Below are 17,034 nucleotides of genomic sequence, written 5' to 3' on the forward strand. Positions count from 1 at the left end.
CTAAGTGACATTTTGCGTTCCTCATATTCATCATCATCAATTTTTATAGTTGCCCCATAGCAGAAGTACTCTAGGAAGCCAGTGTGGTGCAGTGGTTTGTGTCAGACTTAAGACCTGGGAGATCAGGGTTCAAATCCGCTCTTAGCCATGAAGCTCACTGGGTGACTTTGGGCCAGTCACAGCCTCTTAAACTACCTCACAGGGTTATTGGAGGAATTAACTGAGGAGCGGCGTGAACCATGGACTCCATGGAGAAAAAGGCAGGATATAAATGCGGTAAGGAAGCTCTTCTGCTTATCTGCTTGAGAGAACTGGAGGGGCCAGCTAGATGGAGATGTCTGTTGCCAACATGGCATACAGATATCTCCATGTGGTTGCAATTGGGCCAGTGTCAGTCGCAAAACGTGCTGGACGCTTGGTTAATTTCTAACACTTATCCCAAGGGAGGTAGAGGGGGTGGGGAGGCTTCCTATGGGGGTAAACAGAGAATTGAGTGAAAGAAGGTAAACAGACATTTCTGTCCTGTGAGCAGATTTAAAAATCTACCCGTAGACACACTAAACTGAAGTGTATATGGACATATGAAGATGCCTTACTCTTGTTGTTAATAGTAATAATAATAATAATTTATACCCCGCCCATCTGGCTGGGCTCATGTCCCCTAGTGCTGTTGACTGTCACTAGCAGCAGCTGCCCAGAGTCTCTTATAAAGAGTCCTCTCCCATCTCTTCAGCCTAGGTAGCTTGGTTGGTTAGAGTGTGGTGCTGATAATACCAATGTTGCCGGCTTGATACCTTATGGAACAGCTGCATATTCCTGCATTGCAGGGGGTTGGACTAGGTGATCCTAAGGATCCCTTCCACCTCTACAATTCTATGGTTCTCCTAAAGGGCAAATGCTGTAGCTCAGTGGTTGGGTGTCTGCTTTGCACTCAGAAAGGCTCAGCTTCCATCCTTGGCCTCTCTGGGTAGCACTGGGAGAAACCTGAGTCTGAAACCCTAGAGAGCTGCTGCCAGTGTAAACAGTTCTGAGCTAAAGGGGCCAACTGATTCAGCCTAAGGCATCCCATAACTGAAGGGACCTTTTGCATACACAACACAGTGTGCTGTACCAGGAAGAGACGGTGGCTCTTCGCTGATGGTGACCCATCAGCATGGCAATCTGCCCAGTGTTTTTTCTTCGTGTTTCTCTCACGCTTTTGAAGAGCAACGATGCTTGGAGTTCTAAAACTAGAGGAAGATGCCAACTTCCTTTCCTCGGTCCTTGCTGCAGCTTGAATCCCAGTTCTCTCCCTTTGTCCCTGCCTGCTGCCCCTTGTATTTTCCCCGGCCACTGAGCCTGGTGCTGCCTCTAGCGCAGATGTGGCTCCAGCCAGTTTGTTCCGAAGATTAATCGTCTGGAGCTGATTAGTTTATTAGATCGGAAAAGGGCAGGGTGCGTTGGGGAAGAAATGTTAGGAGCTAGTGATGGAAGAACGATTTTGATGTTGGTATGTTACTGTGGTTTGGAAAGTGAAACTGCTAAAGAGTTCCTCCCACCCCCTTGAGTGGAGGTGTGCACCCCAGACTTTCTGGTACAAGTTGAATTCCCTACCCTGTGCGCAGAAGATCAGCATTTGGACACCACATGGCTAAATCCAGGACCCAGTTGTGTTTGTGCCCTCTCTCTTACCCCCCTTTCTGTCACTAGCAAGAGATTGGTAACTGTGTTAAAGAGGACTTTCTGGGAACTGATTTCCCCCCTGGGCTCTTGCTCTCCCCTCCCTTCTCCACCCCATTTTTCAGATGTAGCTGCTGAAATGCTGCATGACTACTGTTTCTGTTTCTCTTTTTGTAGCAGATTGACACTGATGCCCCTATAAAAATGAGCTCCTGACCCCACAGCTTTCTAGCTCTGGCTGCTGTCTTGACTTGCAGGCAGCTCAGCCCCTCCCCATGATTCTCTGGTCACCTCACAACTTGACTGCCTTTTCAAAATGCCTGTCAGGGGTTGCAGAACGCCTCCCTCTCCCCCTCTTTCTCAGCACCTTTCTGGATTAAGTGGGTCAAGGGCAACTATCCCACTGTGTGCTGAGTGCGGCTGTGGAGTCAAGTTGCCTCCTAGATCCTGCAGAGGATTCATGGAAAATACTGATGATGAAGTCATCCCGGTCCTTTCCGTTCCCAAGGCTTCTTGCATACTGGTGACATTCCTGAGTGCCTCTGCCTGAGTGCCTCTGCGTGTTTGACTCAGCACGAGCAAACATTTGCACACTCTTAGATGTATTCCAGGCCTGCAAAGGCAGCTCTCCTCTTTCCCCATCAGCGTTGGGCTGCCAAGTTTGCTTTCAACCTCCTACTTAGAAAAAGGGTGTATTCATTCACTGGTCGTCAGCTGCTCCTGAGGAACAGCAGAAGACTTACTTGCATTCTCGTGGCTTAGTTAGGACAGGCTTAATCATTTTCTGTTTGTTCCTTGTTCTGCATGAACCTGTGCAGTTCCCTTATTCTGAGTGAGGTCACTGGGACAGCTAAACCAAGAAGCTTCTCACCGTCTCGGGCAGAAGGGTATTTTCCCTGTCTTGGCTTGGGTAGAATGAGAACCCCTTGCTTCAAGGGTGGCCTAGGCTGAGTAATTCTGCATGACGCTTCCCCTGTTCCAACTTGAAGTGTGCAGATTCTGGGGCTCTTCAGTCTTGTACAATGGCATTATTTCTTTCTCAATTTTTTTATGTTAAGCAAAAAAACCAACAACAAAACACCCCTAACCTGAAGAAGAATGCTGAGGAACTCAGTGCTTTCTTGCTTGGTGACTGTTTAGTTCAACAAAGGCGTTACTGTTGCTACTCTTGGATTCCTTCTCCCTTTGGATGAACACTCTACCTCCAGTTTTAATCTATGTATATTTTTCATATTTGCATCTTGTTGTGAAGTGACCACTTCCCTTGCCTACCAGCTCTATGCAGGTTGCTTTTGCACACAGCTCCTGCTCCAACTGGGCCCTCCTTGCTGGCTTGTTTTATTTTGGTATTTGAAGAAATGACACTGTCCTTGCAGGCCTCCACCCACTGGGCAGGACACAGTTTGCTTGACTAGCCCTTGCATAATCTCCTTGCAGACACACTTTGAGTGAGTTGCATAACAGCGCGTACCTTGCATGATAAATCTTGACAGTGTCAGTTTTTCCTTCTAGGTCCTGGTGATAACTTCATAGCTATCAGGGTGGCTGATAATGCATTTTCTCTCTGTGCTGTCATGATAGTTTTCTGCAGTTGGCCTCTTGTTCCTGCAGTTATACTGAATTGCTGTGAACTCATATTCTTATCACATGATGCCATGAGGCTGTTTTTCTCATGTTTGGGGTGTGTGTTGCTGGCTGTCAGGAGCAGGATGGCAATAAATTACATGGCGTTAGTGGAGTTAATTTTTTATTCAAGGAAACAAGGTCAACTCAGGAGGCCAGGCCTAGTGAGCCCAGCAACTCGTCCCAGTAAATCTTGCTCCTATAAGGCAGTTGTGCAGACTGAAGGTCCCTGGCCTTTCCACAGTTGCCTAAGTCTCCTCCTCCACCCCTGATTCCATCCCAAGCAATCTGAAACTTAGTCACCATGCCTGTCTGCTCCACACTCTTCATCCCTCTTCTGTCTTTGCTCTGCCGTCTTCTGGTTCTGGGAGACCAGGGGGGAGGTGAGCTGGTCACAGCAGGAGGGGGAGAACCCCTGGCTTTTTCTGCAGCCTGACTCATCTCTGCCAGAATGGTGGAAGAACGATAGTCACAGACCTGTTTTACACACAGACTACACATAGCCCTATATATAATTGTGTTGCCCACTCTAGGCATTGCCATGATAAGAGGGATGCATGTGTAAAAATTACAGTCCCTGAATGCAAAGCATGGCATAGCCTCAGTCAAACAGCACTCATATTTTGGGTGGGCAGGTTGGTGAAATAGTTGACAACCTCCCATAGTGATTTTGGTGCCAAGACTTTCTCTCTTTCCAGTGCAGATAAGCTAGCCACCAGCCAGGCTGCTGTTTAGCTTGGCCTTAAATCTTGTTTTCTGGGACCATTTTATGTTTATAGCTCAAGTTCTGGACTGTCTTGGCCTGTGTGTGTGTGTTTCCTTTTGCTGCTAAATCTTGCAGCGTGTTACCTTCTAAGAACATGAGAGGAGCCTGCTGGATCAGGCCAATGGCCCATCTAGTCCAGCATCCTGTTCTCACAGTGGGCAACCATATACCTGTGGGAAATCTGCATTCTCTCTTGCGGTGGCTTCCAGAAGCTGGTATCTGGAAGCATTGCTGCCTCCAACCATGACGGCACAGCTGAGGCATCCCTGCTCGTAGCCATTGATAGCCTTCTCTTCCATGACGAGATTCATGGAACTCATTGCTAATCTATCTAGTTACAACACTCTGACATCTTCCTCCATCCCGGTGCCCCCCACATGTTTTGAACTACAGCTCCCATTGTCCCCCAGCAACATGCAGCTGTGTTGGCAGGTACTGATGAGGGTTGTAATGCAAAACATCTGGAGGGCTCCACGTTGAGAAAGAAGGATTTCTAGGATTGCATAACAGGAGCTCTGCATCTTGGAAGATGGCTTTGCTCCAGTAGCATTTTATTATTACCTGTCTTGAATTCCTGAGGAATTAGGGAGGGGAGGTGCTGTGTGGCATTTTATTCCTGGCATTGCAAATGCCACTTTCCCCAGCTGGTTTCTTTGATTTGTGTAGGACCTCCCCCACTTTTACTTATTTGAGTGACATTTAAAAACAACCCCCTTTTCCCTCCCACCACAGCAGGAGCAAGATGAGCCTGAAGTCGGAACGCCGAGGCATCCACGTGGACCAGTCCGAACTGCTCTGCAAGAAAGGATGCGGTTACTATGGCAACCCGGCTTGGCAGGGCTTCTGCTCCAAGTGCTGGAGGGAGGAGTACCAAAAGGCCAGGCAGAAGCAAATCCAGGAGGACTGGGAGCTGGCTGAGAGGTAAGGAGGTGTTGGCGTCAGGGAGAAATGCTTAGCTCCAGCTTTTGTAGCATTGCCACAAATTGCATGTTAATCTGTGGCTTGAATTGCGTTTTTAAACAGCCCTCTACAAAGATAATGCTTAGTAACATGTCAGTTCTTTGGTAGGATATTGGGTGGGGACAGCTGAAGTGTATGTGTGTGTGACTGAGAGGGGGCGTTTTGGTCATGGCTGGGCTGAAACTGCAATGTGGAGAGTTCCCCAAGCAGTAAGGAACATGGGAAGCCAGCTCATGCTGAATCAGAACACTGGTCCCTCTATCTCAGTATTGCCTACACTGACTGGCAGTGGCTCTCCAGGGTTTCAGGCAAGTAGTCTTTTCCAGCCTTTTCTTTTAAAAAGCTTTCCTTGATCAGAGAAAAAAACCCCACAGTCTTTCATAAGGCCCTAGTTGTTGTTCTTCACACACAAGATAATTAAAACATGAAACAGCATATACATTTACAAGAAGACTAAAACAAGTGGATGCTTGTGGTATCCAACTGGGAAAGCTTATTGGAACCAAAAACATCTCCAGCTGTTTCTGTAGAGGGCAAATAAAGGATGCCTACTTCAACCAAACCGATCAATGGTTTGGAGCACATTGAGGAACAACATTTTTTACTTTTTAGTTTAGACAGAGGAATGGAGAGGCCGGGACACAATAGAAACTCACAAAATTAGGCACAGTGGAAGAAGTTTCTTTCTCTCTCTCATCTCATAAAATGAAGACCCAAGAAAACTGAACACTGGATGATAACTGGAAGTGGTTTTTCACACAGCACATGGTTAACCTGTGGATTTTGCTGCTGCAGGATGTAGCAGTACAGCATTGTCATACGTTTTGGTTCTTGAACGCTTAAAACCCAGAACTAAATGCTTCCATTTTCGAACTTTTTTCAGAACCTGAATGTGTGACGCAGCTTCTGCTGAGTGCAAGAAGCTCTTGCAACCAGTGGGTTTTTGAACATTTCGGAAGCTGAACGGGCTTCCGGAACGGATTTCGTTTGAGAACCGAGGCACCACTGTATATGATCTAGCAGCTGATTGTCTCCGTTCTTGGTCTAGCAGCTGATTGTCTCTGTTCTTGCATTTCCAGCCCTCCTGGGACAGCTAAGGGGAAATAAGCAGAGATTTATACCAAAGTTGGTTGGGCAATTGTCTGGATAGGGTAGAACAAAGCTTTCAGAATTCTTACGCTTGGTGTGTGTGTACGTGCCTGTGTGCTCACGCATTGGAATGCACCTCAACATCCCTTCACACAGTATTAAGGGATCACATTCTTGTGGATGCAAATGAATAAATGAAATTTCTGCAAGTAGAAAGTTGGCAGACTGAAATAAGCGAGATAAAACCATTATGCATGAGCTGCTAATTCTTCTGCTTGCGGGGGGCACATTCAGAAATGGTATACACCTACTGCAGTCTATAGTATTCCCATTCCCAGCCTGCTGCAAGGTGTAGGCCAGAAGCCTGGCTTAAATGCATAACTGTCAACCTTCCCTTTTTTGTGGGAAATTCCCTTATCCCAGCGCCGTTTCCCGCTGCTATCCCAGATTGTTAGATATCCCATAGACTGTCCCTGGGACAGGTGAGGCTGCTGATCCCTTTTTTTTTTTTTGAGGCTGCTAATCCTTTATTTTCAAATCTGAAAGTTGACAGCTATGCTTAAATGTGTGACTTGATTTTATTGTGGAGCCAGAATCTGACCCTGGAGGAGACAGGAGAGATTCCCAGCTGCTGGTGAAACTCAGCAGCAGTGCTTCTTGCTGTAACTAACTGTGGCTCTGTTTTCTCCACCCGGCTGCAGGCTTCAGCGTGAGGAGGAGGAGGCCTACGCAAGCACTCAGCACCCTCAAGGGGCTCAGTCGCTCACGTTCACCAAGTTTGAGGAGAAGAAAACCAACGAGAAATCACGGAAGGTGACGACGGTGAAGAAATTCTTTGGGGCGTCATCTCGACCAGGAGCGAAGAAGGGTAAGGGGGGAGAGCGGTTAGGGGGGCTTTTAAAAATAACAGCTGGGTAATGATTTCAGGTTTTTCTGTTTCACTAATCTTTTGGATTAGTAGACAGCAATTATTGTGGCCCTTTCCAGACTCTTAAATCAGTTGGTCTGAGTCATCATTTAACTCTGAAAAATATTATTTTATGATAAGCCAGCAGAGCTCTCAAAGTGCACAACCCACAACACAACATAACAGCTGCATTACCTTTATTGTAAAGGAAATGCTACAGCTAATGACAGCATTGAGAGCCATTTTTGGTCCTTTGTTCTCAGCAGAGATGATTTTTGAGATGGCCTTTCTGCGCAGGGTTGGAAGAAGGGGGCCAGGGCTGGGGGGGGGGAGGGGGCGGAAGCTAGAGTTTGCAACCCAAGAGTATCAGTCTGCAGTTTCAAAGGACAGGGCAGGAAGAGACAGTGTAGGCACTGGGAGATTCCCCTCTCTGCCTGTTTTAACCCCTTCACACACCCTTCTCAGCAAGTCCTATCCCACACTCCCAACACTATAAAACTACCTGCGGTTCATCAGGGCCTCCCTTCCTGTCTGCGAACGAGAACTGCCAGATCTTTGGTCTCTCCTCTCCTCCCTCTCCCGTAACTGTGTCACCCTTGGGAGTCCTTGCCTTTTTTGCATTTGTTCCAGCCGCTCAGGAGTCCAGCGTTAAGTCCGGACAGCTTGGGAAGGAGCTCAGTGCTGATAACCTTCTCAGGGACTTGAAGGAGATTTTTACTCCACCCTGGGAACTCTCTTCTCCTGCTGAAGGTAACGCGGCCCAGCCGCACCAAACCCGCCTCTCTGCTCATTTTAGCAGCTTTGCCGAATCCAAAGCTAGGGTTGTGCCAGGAGTAGCTCCTATAGAGCCTCTCATCTATTGATCAAACTGCTTCCTTACCACCTTTCCTGTGTTGGAATTGGAGACACTGCAGTCCTTCAAATTGAGCGCGTTCATCATTTCCCTGCAAGACGACACAAATAGCAGTTCTATTATTTTGGTTGAACTTTCTGCCGGAAGGGCCAAGACCACGACTCAAGTTAAGCAAAGAACTAAAGCAGCAGGTTTTTATTATTGATTGATTTATTGCATTTTTGTCCCACCTTTTCTCCAAGGAGTACAAGGTGGCAAACACGGTTGCCCCCTCTCCTCATTTAATCTCCCGCAACAACCCAGTGAGGGTCGGTTAGGTTGAGAGGCAGTGAGTGGCCCTTGAAGTTGCCCAGTGAGCTTCATGGCTGAGTGAGGATTCGAACCCTAGTCTCCCAGGTCACAGTCCCAACCATAGTCTTAACCATTATGCTACATTGGTATTTCTACCTTTGCTAGCTTGGGCTATGGAGCAGAAAGTTACAGTTCAATACAGTCATACTTCATGTTACGTTCTTTCAGGTTACGTCCCGCGGCGACCCGGAAGTACTGGAATGGGTTACTTCTGGGTTTCGCTGCTCGCGCATGCGCAGAAGCGCAAAATGATGTCACGCGCATGCACAGAAGTGGTGAATCGCAACCTGCGCGTGCGCAGATGCGCTGCTGCAGGTTGCATTCTATTCATGTTGCGAATGGGCCTCCGGAACGGATCGCGTTCACAACCAGAGGTATCACTGTAGAAGGGAGCAATTTTACTATGAGGATGCAAGAACATGGAGGCAGCTGCACTGAGCGAACTGTGGAACCTGCTTCCGCAGGAGGCAGTGATGGCCACCGACGTGGATGGGTTTGAAAGAGGATCAGACAAGTTCATGGAGGATGAGAAGGCTATCCTTGTCTGCAAGCCGTGGTGGCTTTACTCTGCCTCTGTGGTTGGAAGCAGCAATGCTTTGAATACCAGTTGTTCTGGAAACCGCAGGAGGAGAGAGAGCTGTGGTGCTTGAGTCCTGCTTGCAGGCTTTCCAGAAGAGGCATCTGGGTGGCCACTGTGAGAGCAGGATGCTGGCCTAGATGGGCCACTGGCCTGATCCAGCAGGCTCCTCTTCTGTTCTTAGGTATTTGAGCATCACAAGGCTGTGTACAAAAATACCTGCAGAATAAATAAAATAGCAGCTGGCATTGGGCCAGGGCAGATATATTTCAAGCTGTTGTGATCACCTGGTATCAGGGTCTAGCAAAGGTGGGAGAGAATATGTTTTTAGTGAGATGCTGAAGGGTCTTCTGTGTCTGCGCCTGTCTTGATTTGGAAGGGAGGCGATTCCATGAGGATGTCCTCCCGCTGGTTGCAGTCAGGCAGGTCTCTGCAGGCTGCAGCACAGCCAGGAGGACCTTGTCAGATGACCTTAGCTGCCTGGAAGGAGCAGGCAGCTGCCCAGGGGCTGATGGGAATTGTAGTCCAGAACCTCTGGAGAGCACCTGATCAGCAAAGGCTGCTCTACAATTTGCTGGGGCCTGCAGGGGCTTTTTCTTAGAGAGTTTCTTGCCATTAAGCAGTATGTAAATCTTGTTTAGATAAATAAAATAAGAAGCCAGAAGCTACCCATGTTCCTTTGGGAGGAAGGGAGGGTTATAAATGTAATTAAAACATTCCAGAAGCTAGCTTAGGAGCCTAAAAACTTGGTTCTTTCCTTCAAGAAAATATGGATAAAAAGACTTGCGGCATTCCACACAGTTTTAACTTACAAAAGTGTTGAATGTGCATAATGGAGTCTCTTGTGTGCATTGATGTTTCTTTTCTTAGGTTTTAAGCAAAACTAAAAATTCTCAGGCCTTGAGACTGTTCTGAATTGGAATATTTCCTTCCGGCTCTAAGAAGGGCAGATTTTTTAAAAGGCTCTGAGAGATAGAAGCTGTTGGATCAAAGCTGCCCCTCCAGGCCATAACAGTGAAAAGGGGAAATTAGGAGTTGTATGTGACAGAAATGAGATTATATTATTTCTTTTTTTTAGGTCAACTGTTAGTGTTCTTCTTCCTTTAAAAAAGCAAGTCTTTGAATGTAGAAATAGAACAGGGCTGAAGGTGCCCTTTGTCATAATTATAACCACACACTATGACTCTGCCCCTAGTCTGCAAATTGACTGACCTTACATAATTCTAGTTTTGCTAGTCTTGGGAGGGGCAGGGACTCTGAATTAATTTTATTTTATTTTTCAGTTCAGTTCAGTCCAGTTTATATTCTGCTCTTCTTCACTGAGGAGCCATGGGCAGGAAACAGATGTACCATTTGAAACAAAAACAAAGCAAACATTTTAAAACATTCTAAAAACATAATAAAAAACATCTACAATCAGTTTACCGTTCAAAAAATTACTCTACAGGCCATTAAACACATTTTCCCATCCCATGTTCTCAGGGTTGCTAGGAACAGTCTTCTTCAGTCACCATATGCACCTGGGTCAATAGGAACATTTCTCCTGAATAAGGACGGAGACAATCACACTTCACTAGGGAAGGTATTCCACAACCAGGGAACCTCCGCCGAAAAGGCTCTGTTGTGGGTCAGCACCAGGTGGGCAGCCCCGGTGGCAGCCCCACCAAGAAGGCCTCACTTGTTGGTCATAGGGTCTGAGGTGGTTAGTATTGGGGAAGATCCTCCCCCTCCAGTTGCTTGACCAGTTTCCTTGCTTCTGAGAATTAAGCAGTCTTAACCCACACACTTCCAACCCTAACTTTGTCCCAATAAGGACTAGAAACATGTTTTTAAGGAATAAAAAGAGAGCTGTGTGTATCCACAGCCATATCCTGCACCTTTTTTGGCTTTCCGAATCCAAGCTTTTCTATCTGCAGCGGTTTTTGTTTCTGTTTCTTTGCCTTTCCCTAACCTGTTTTTTCAAGGGTTCTGTGGGGTCCAATTTTAATAGAAACAGCTTCCTACATGGTTTCTGTTGTGCTTGCATGACACATTCCCCATTCACTATATGTGTCCGGAAGGCCGATGGGAACCCAGGAAACTGCCTTATATTACGCTAAGGCAGATGTTGGTCCATTGAACATGGTGCTTCCTACACTGACTGGCAGCAACTCTCCAGTTAGAGTATTCCCAGAGCTACCTGGAGATGCTGGGGTTTGTACCTTGGACGTTTTTGCATGCAAAACAGATGCTCTCCACCACTGAGCTGTGGCTCTTCCCTGCTGCCACAGAGCTAGATCTGATGTACTTGAACTATAGGACGGTACAACTCTGTTTCACAGAAAGCTGCCTTATACAGAGTCTGGCCATTGGACCATCTGGCTCAGTATTGTCTACACTGGCAGGCAGCCTCTCTCCAGAGGTTTCAGACAGGGCAACCAGCTCAACTGGAGATACTGGGGATTGAACCTGGGACCTTCTGCATGCAAAGCAGACGCTCTGCCACAGAGCTGCAGCCCTCCCTTAGGTCCCCCAGCTTTTCCTGAGCACTACCTCTTTGTGTTCTTCTGAACACAGTAGGGCTCTCCTCTTCCTTGCTGCTTTTTGCCAAAATTCTTATGAGCTGCACTGATTGGCTGTTTCAAAAAATTGTACTCCCTCCCTCCCCACTCAAAAGTTGGATATCGTATTTTTGAAGTAAAAGGCTGGATCAAATTTATTTTATGTTATTTATCACATTTATATCCCACCTTTTTCTGCAGGAAGCCCGAGGTGGCATACGTGATTCCTCATTTAATCCCCACAATAAACCTGTGAGCTTCAGAGCTGACTGGGGATTCGAACCCTGGTCTCTCCCAGGTCCAACACTAACCACTACACCACATTGGATTAAGCTAGGGGTTTCTGGCAGAAGCCAGCTAGATGATGCTGGAGTGTCTCCTGGCATGGCATGGTAGCAATGGTGTCCCATATCCTGGACCCCAGCATCCAGCATGAAAAGATCCATCACTTCTGATAGTTCTAAGATTCCCTGCTTAGTCTCTTGCCTCTGGAATTTGCCCTCTGTGATAACCTACCGTCCCGATTTTCTGCTCCAAATGTAATTGCCGAGGAAGAACATGTGGTTCAAAACCTGGCCTAAATGGCCTTAAATGTCTAGTGAGTTAAATCCTTGCTCTCCGTAAAACTGTTAAGATTCCAGAAGTGAATCTGTTCTGAACAGTTACCAGGTTTCGGACAATTTGGGCATCATATCGCCCGTGATATTTAGAGTCCTGACCGTCTTCTCCCTGCCCTCCCCTCAACGCTACAACAAGAGCGGGGAATCTGTGGCACCCCACGTACAAAGGGACTCCAGCTCCCTTCAGCCCTGCTCAGTGTGGTCAGTGGTCGGGGGCAATGGGAGAGTTGTTGGAGGGCTATAGGGCCCCACACCTGCTGGGGTGTTTGGGGACGATCAGGTCTCTTAACCACAATCAAATCCTTAAAAGACCATTAGACAGATTCCTGGAGGAGAGGGCTGTTGATGGCTATGCGCTCTCTCAACAGTTACAGTGATGCTTCTGAATAGTGGTTGCTGGAAACCACAGGAGAGGAGAGGGATCTTGTGCTCTGGTACCGCGTGCGAGTTCTCACAGGCATCTGGTTGGCCACTGTGAGAAGAGGATGCTAGACATAAGTGGGTCTGATTCAGCTGGGCTCTTCTTCGTATCTTAACCACAACTCTCATCATCTCTTGACCAAGGGTTGGGGCTGATGGGAGTTGGAGCCTGGCAGTGGCTGGAGGGCTATAACCCCACACCCTGCCCCTCAAGCAGGGGGAGGGAGGGGGCTCTGAAGAAGGAACACATTGCTTCCTGTAGTCCTGGAGAAATTACGATCCTCTGGCACTTGCTTAGCCAGGAAAGTGGCACAACCGTAGTGCGAGGCTTTAGGCTGATGTGGATGTTCCTCTAGATGACAGTTTTCACTGATGCTTTGCCTGCCTTTGAGCTTCCTGTGTGTTTCTGTGTCTTGCGGTGAGTCTCCACCTTCCTATCTCCCGCCCCACTTGTTTAAGTAGAGGGTTTGGGGGTTTGGTGTTTGTGCAAAAGGGGCTCCAAAGGAGCAAGCATGCTTTTAAGCCTCCGCCGTGTACAGTGGGCTGCAGCAACGTCAACAATGAAGACGCTTGGTGAGACCAGTTTCACGTCTTCAAGACCCCCCCATGTATAAGTCCCTTAAAAGATAATGCCAGGCTGTGTGTCCTCTTTGGGTAGAACACTGTTTCATGGACACTTTCTGTCTTCAGTGTGTGTTTCTGTGTGTGTGTCTTGTGGTGCTCAGTTCCAATAGTTTCCTAATCCATACATTTTCCCTCTCTTGTGCCCCTGAGCTAGATACACAAACCCAAAAAGGGTGTATGTGCTTTTTGTTTGTGTTTAAAAAACTCAGATAAACTCATTTGTATTGCCATGTGGTTCAGACATCTTAGTGGTGCCTCATCATGGCTTTTTTTTGGGGGGGGGAGGGGGTGCCTAAAATACAAAAAAGCTGATATTCAATTTTGTTAGGTTTATATGTGCTTAATTTCCTTACCCCATCCGTTAGAAATGAGGTTAGTATAAGCAAATATGAAAGGGACACACTCTTTCTCTCTCTTCCCCCTGCCCCCCGGAAATCCGTAGAGAGAGGTGCATTGAAATAAAACTGATAGTGATAATAATAATTGAGACAGGATATGTAAGAGAGAAGATACCATAGCAGGAAAAAAGGAAAAAAGAAAGGGGGAAGAGAGAGATGAAGGAAGAAGAGAAGGAAAGAAGGGGGGAAAAGGGAAGAACATCTAAGAGGAGAGTTTTTGTGCATGTTTAAAAGAAGTTGCTCTGGTGGGAAGGTCAGCTCACCTGGACCAGCCCTGCCACAGAGCAGTGATAAGCAATTCATTGCCATCTTCCATCACTGCATACTAAGGAGCTCCTGGTGGTTGGATGCAATGGTTGCTGAGCAGCCATTATTTAACATTTATATCCCACCTTTTCTTTTCTCCAAGGAGCTCAAGGTGGCATACATGGTTCTGCCTTTCCTTATTTAGCCCCCACAGCAACCCTGTGAAGGGTTATTATTTCATCTATTTATATCCCACACTTTCTCCCAAGCTGGGATTTGAGGCAGCTTCCACCACTTAAAAACATCGTTACAAAACACAAATTAATCATAAAAAACCTAGTTAGTAGTTAAAATATATTAGGTGCATTGCCTGCACCTTAGTTTCCAAAGGCCTCTCTGAACATCAAGATCTTAGCATGCCGGCAGAAGGCAGCCAGCCTGACGTCTCGGAAGGGGGTCCTACAATGTGGAACGTAAGAGCAGCCACAGAAAAGGCTCTCTTTCAGGTTGCCAGGGACGCAGGGAAGGTGCTGACCGAGGACATTAGCACCTGGGGAGATTTGTACAGGGAGATGCGATCTTCCAGGTAGCCTGGGCCCCAGCCCAAAATGGTGAAACGCCTACTGGTGTCTTCCCCTCCCTCTTGCAAACCGACATCTGTCATCGTGTGCCCTGCCTCTGACACATTTGTGCTTTGCTCGCTGTTGTATTTGTGAAACGCAAACTGAGACTGTCCTGTGTTTTGTTCTCTCTCTCTCTCTCTCTCTCTCTCCTTCTCCCTCTCTCTTTTCGTTCCATCGCTTTTCGCTCGTCTGCCCTGCTCCATTTGCGTCGCCTTCTCACGCTCCATCCCTCCATTCCGAACAGTCCTGGTTGGCAAACGGAGAGGTGGGTGACTTTCTGCTGCATTTTGGAACGTACCGTGACAATGTTTGGCTTTGCTTGCGCCTTTTTGTGTGTTTGCGGCCTGCGGAACGCTGTCTCGTCTCCTTTTTGATCGGGGCTGGTGGCTGTTTTAAAATACTGTGTTGCTTAATTTATCTTTTGGCAGCCTTTGGAGCCCGCTCTTTGGCTGAAAGGGCTCCCGTAGTGGCTGGCATGCAGTTAATTGCATCAAGACAGTCCCTGCCTACACAGGCTGCCAAACCATAAACAGAAAGTGCGACATACGAGGGTAAAGGAATGGGCAGGGAAGAGGAAAAAAACAAACTCGGGCACCATGGAATCATAGAATGGTAGAGTTGGAAGGTACCGCTGAGGGTCATTTAGTCCAACCCCCTGCAGCACAGTTCTTAGAACGACTAGCTGTCGCAATTCAGAAGCAGGAGGTGCCTAAAGCAGCTGGACTTTTGGCAAAGCTGATGGAGTGAGCTGCCTGCTTCCCATCTCTCCCACTGAGGCAGTCTGGTGGTAAGGCTGCCCCCAGGCAACATTTGAGGGAGAGGAAACCTTGTCAGTCTGGAAGTGCCTGGATGGAGCTTTGTGCTTTCTACTCAGGAACAGTTCTCCCACCCCATTATTCTATGGCAGGGGGGCCCATGAGGGTGCCAGTACCTCCTCTGGCGCCAGCGAAAGATCACCTCAAAAATCCACAGCTCAGGGGAGACCCTTTGCTCCTCCAGCTCAGTTTCTGTTTGCACTGGCTTGGCTTTCCAGTGCAAAATTGGATACCCACTTCTTCCCTTCCCTTCCGAACAGAGGATAGATGCAATGTTGCCCCCCCCCCCCGAGCATTTTTTTGGCTGCTATTTCTGCTCTTTTAGAGGTGGCAACCATTTTGTGTTCTCCTCCTCCCTTGGCAGCCATTTTATGACAGGTGCACCACGGACTTTCTCAACATTCCAAATGGAATGGTTAGTGAACCTTTTGCAGTTCATAATATAAACCTGGCAGAAGTCAAATAATGGGGTGCCCTAAGGGTTGTGCTCTTCTCTCCTGTAGATGTCCCAGACACTAAGGCTCCCAGCCCTTCGATCAGCCGGCAAGTCAGCATCGAAACAGACCGGGTGTCCAAAGAGTTCATTGAGTTTCTCAAGACATACCATAAATCCGGCCAGGAGATCTACAAGCAGTGCAAACACTTTTTGGAAAACATGCATCACAAGCGGGTAGGTCCCTCTTGCAAGAGTAGAGAGGCCTCACTTTCCGTCGGAGGCTCTGGGAGTGAGGGTGGGTGGAATTAAAACCAGGGACTTGCTTTTGAGGGAGTGAAATTAATGTGTATTAGGTGTTGAGCTGACTTGTGAAAATAGAAAACAACTATGCGCCTTCAAAGAATGTGAATGTCCTGATTATCTGCTCAAGTAGTATGCTTTTGTTATATTTATGGGGAAAGTATGCATACGTACTTCAGTCTTTACTGCAGGAATATTTGAAATTTGGCCCAGATGGAGCTGCCACATCTTAAGATAACCTACTCAGATATTATGTTGGTTTTTTTGGGATAGCTGGTAAAAAAGGAAATAGATATTGGGGAAAACCAATGCAGAAGTCACAGCTAAAGACCCTCTGGCAGGACGCCATCCAGCCTCGGTTTTCATTGGAAGGTGGCCCACCTTCTGAAGTAGTCTCTTCCACAGTTGAGCAGCTATTGCCGTCAGAAAGTTCTTCCTGATGTTTCGTCAGAATCTTCTTTCTCGTAACTTTGCATTGCCTATTCTCACCTGCATGACTGGTACTCTTTTCCAGGACCTGAGTATTGAGGAACAGTCCGAATACGCCCAGGACTTCTACCAGAACTTGGCAGATAAGTTGCAGAGCCGCTGGAAAGGTATTTCTCATTTCTGTTCTTAGCTGCCAATAGGTAGTGGGGCTTGGGAGGGGAGGCATGCTGCACACACATTACAGCTTTGGTTGCAAGACAGCTATGGCCGTTCCAGGATTGGGAAAGCTTGAACACAGTTCTCCATTCATTGGTAACCTCACAGTTGGACCTCACAGCTACCCCATCTTGCTCACAGCGGCCAACCAGATGTCTGTGGGAAACCCTCAAGCAGCACTCTCCCCTCCTGTGGTTTCTAGCAACTGGTGTTTGGAAGCATTTCCGCCTCTGACTGTGGAGGCAGAGCAGAGCCATCATGGCTAGTAGCCCTCCATAGCCTTTTTCGTGATTGCGTTGGCCTCTTTTCTGTGGGAGCATGCAAGAGGGAACTTCAAAACACAGCATGAGCACCCGACACTGAGGAGAGCCAATCTCTCCCCCCCCCCACAACAGGAAGGGATTTAGGGCACAAGGGCTTGGTCCTGTGATGCTGTAGAGTTCAGAAAATGGGCCCTCTGACCCTTGGCTCTTGAGCCGGTCTCAAGCTTCTAGTTCAGAAACCACAACAACAGCAATTTTATTATTTATACCCCGCCCGGCCACTCCGACCAGCCACTCTGACCACTTCCAACAAATTATA

The 17,034-nt window shown here is 47.5% G+C and overlaps 1 protein-coding gene and 1 long non-coding RNA gene across 7 annotated transcripts in view; one reads left to right on the forward strand and one right to left on the reverse strand.

Moving 5' to 3' along the window:
• Positions 1-17,034, reverse strand: part of LOC309358035 — a 143,182-nt gene that overhangs the window by 97,432 nt on the left and 28,716 nt on the right. The gene's annotated exons all lie outside the window — the stretch shown is intronic.
• RABGEF1 (RAB guanine nucleotide exchange factor 1) overlaps positions 1-17,034 on the forward strand; it is a 29,002-nt gene that overhangs the window by 3,030 nt on the left and 8,938 nt on the right. For 2 of the 6 annotated variants that reach the window (XM_081890508.1, XM_081890510.1), the window contains exons 2-6: positions 4,781-4,969; positions 6,799-6,965; positions 14,501-14,521; positions 15,575-15,741; positions 16,322-16,403. In XM_081890508.1, coding sequence (XP_081746634.1) covers positions 4,791-4,969; positions 6,799-6,965; positions 14,501-14,521; positions 15,575-15,741; positions 16,322-16,403 — 616 coding nt within the window. In that variant the 5' untranslated portion in view covers positions 4,781-4,790. The remainder of the gene's footprint in view (positions 1-4,780; positions 4,970-6,798; positions 6,966-14,500; positions 14,522-15,574; positions 15,742-16,321; positions 16,404-17,034) is intronic. The other 4 variants (XM_081890512.1, XM_081890509.1, XM_081890511.1 and 1 more) reach the window with 3 other exon arrangements.

This window comes from Podarcis melisellensis (assembly GCF_964234715.1).
Source record: "Podarcis melisellensis genome assembly, chromosome: 15".
In the NCBI taxonomy this organism is placed as follows: Eukaryota; Metazoa; Chordata; class Lepidosauria; order Squamata; family Lacertidae; genus Podarcis; species Podarcis melisellensis.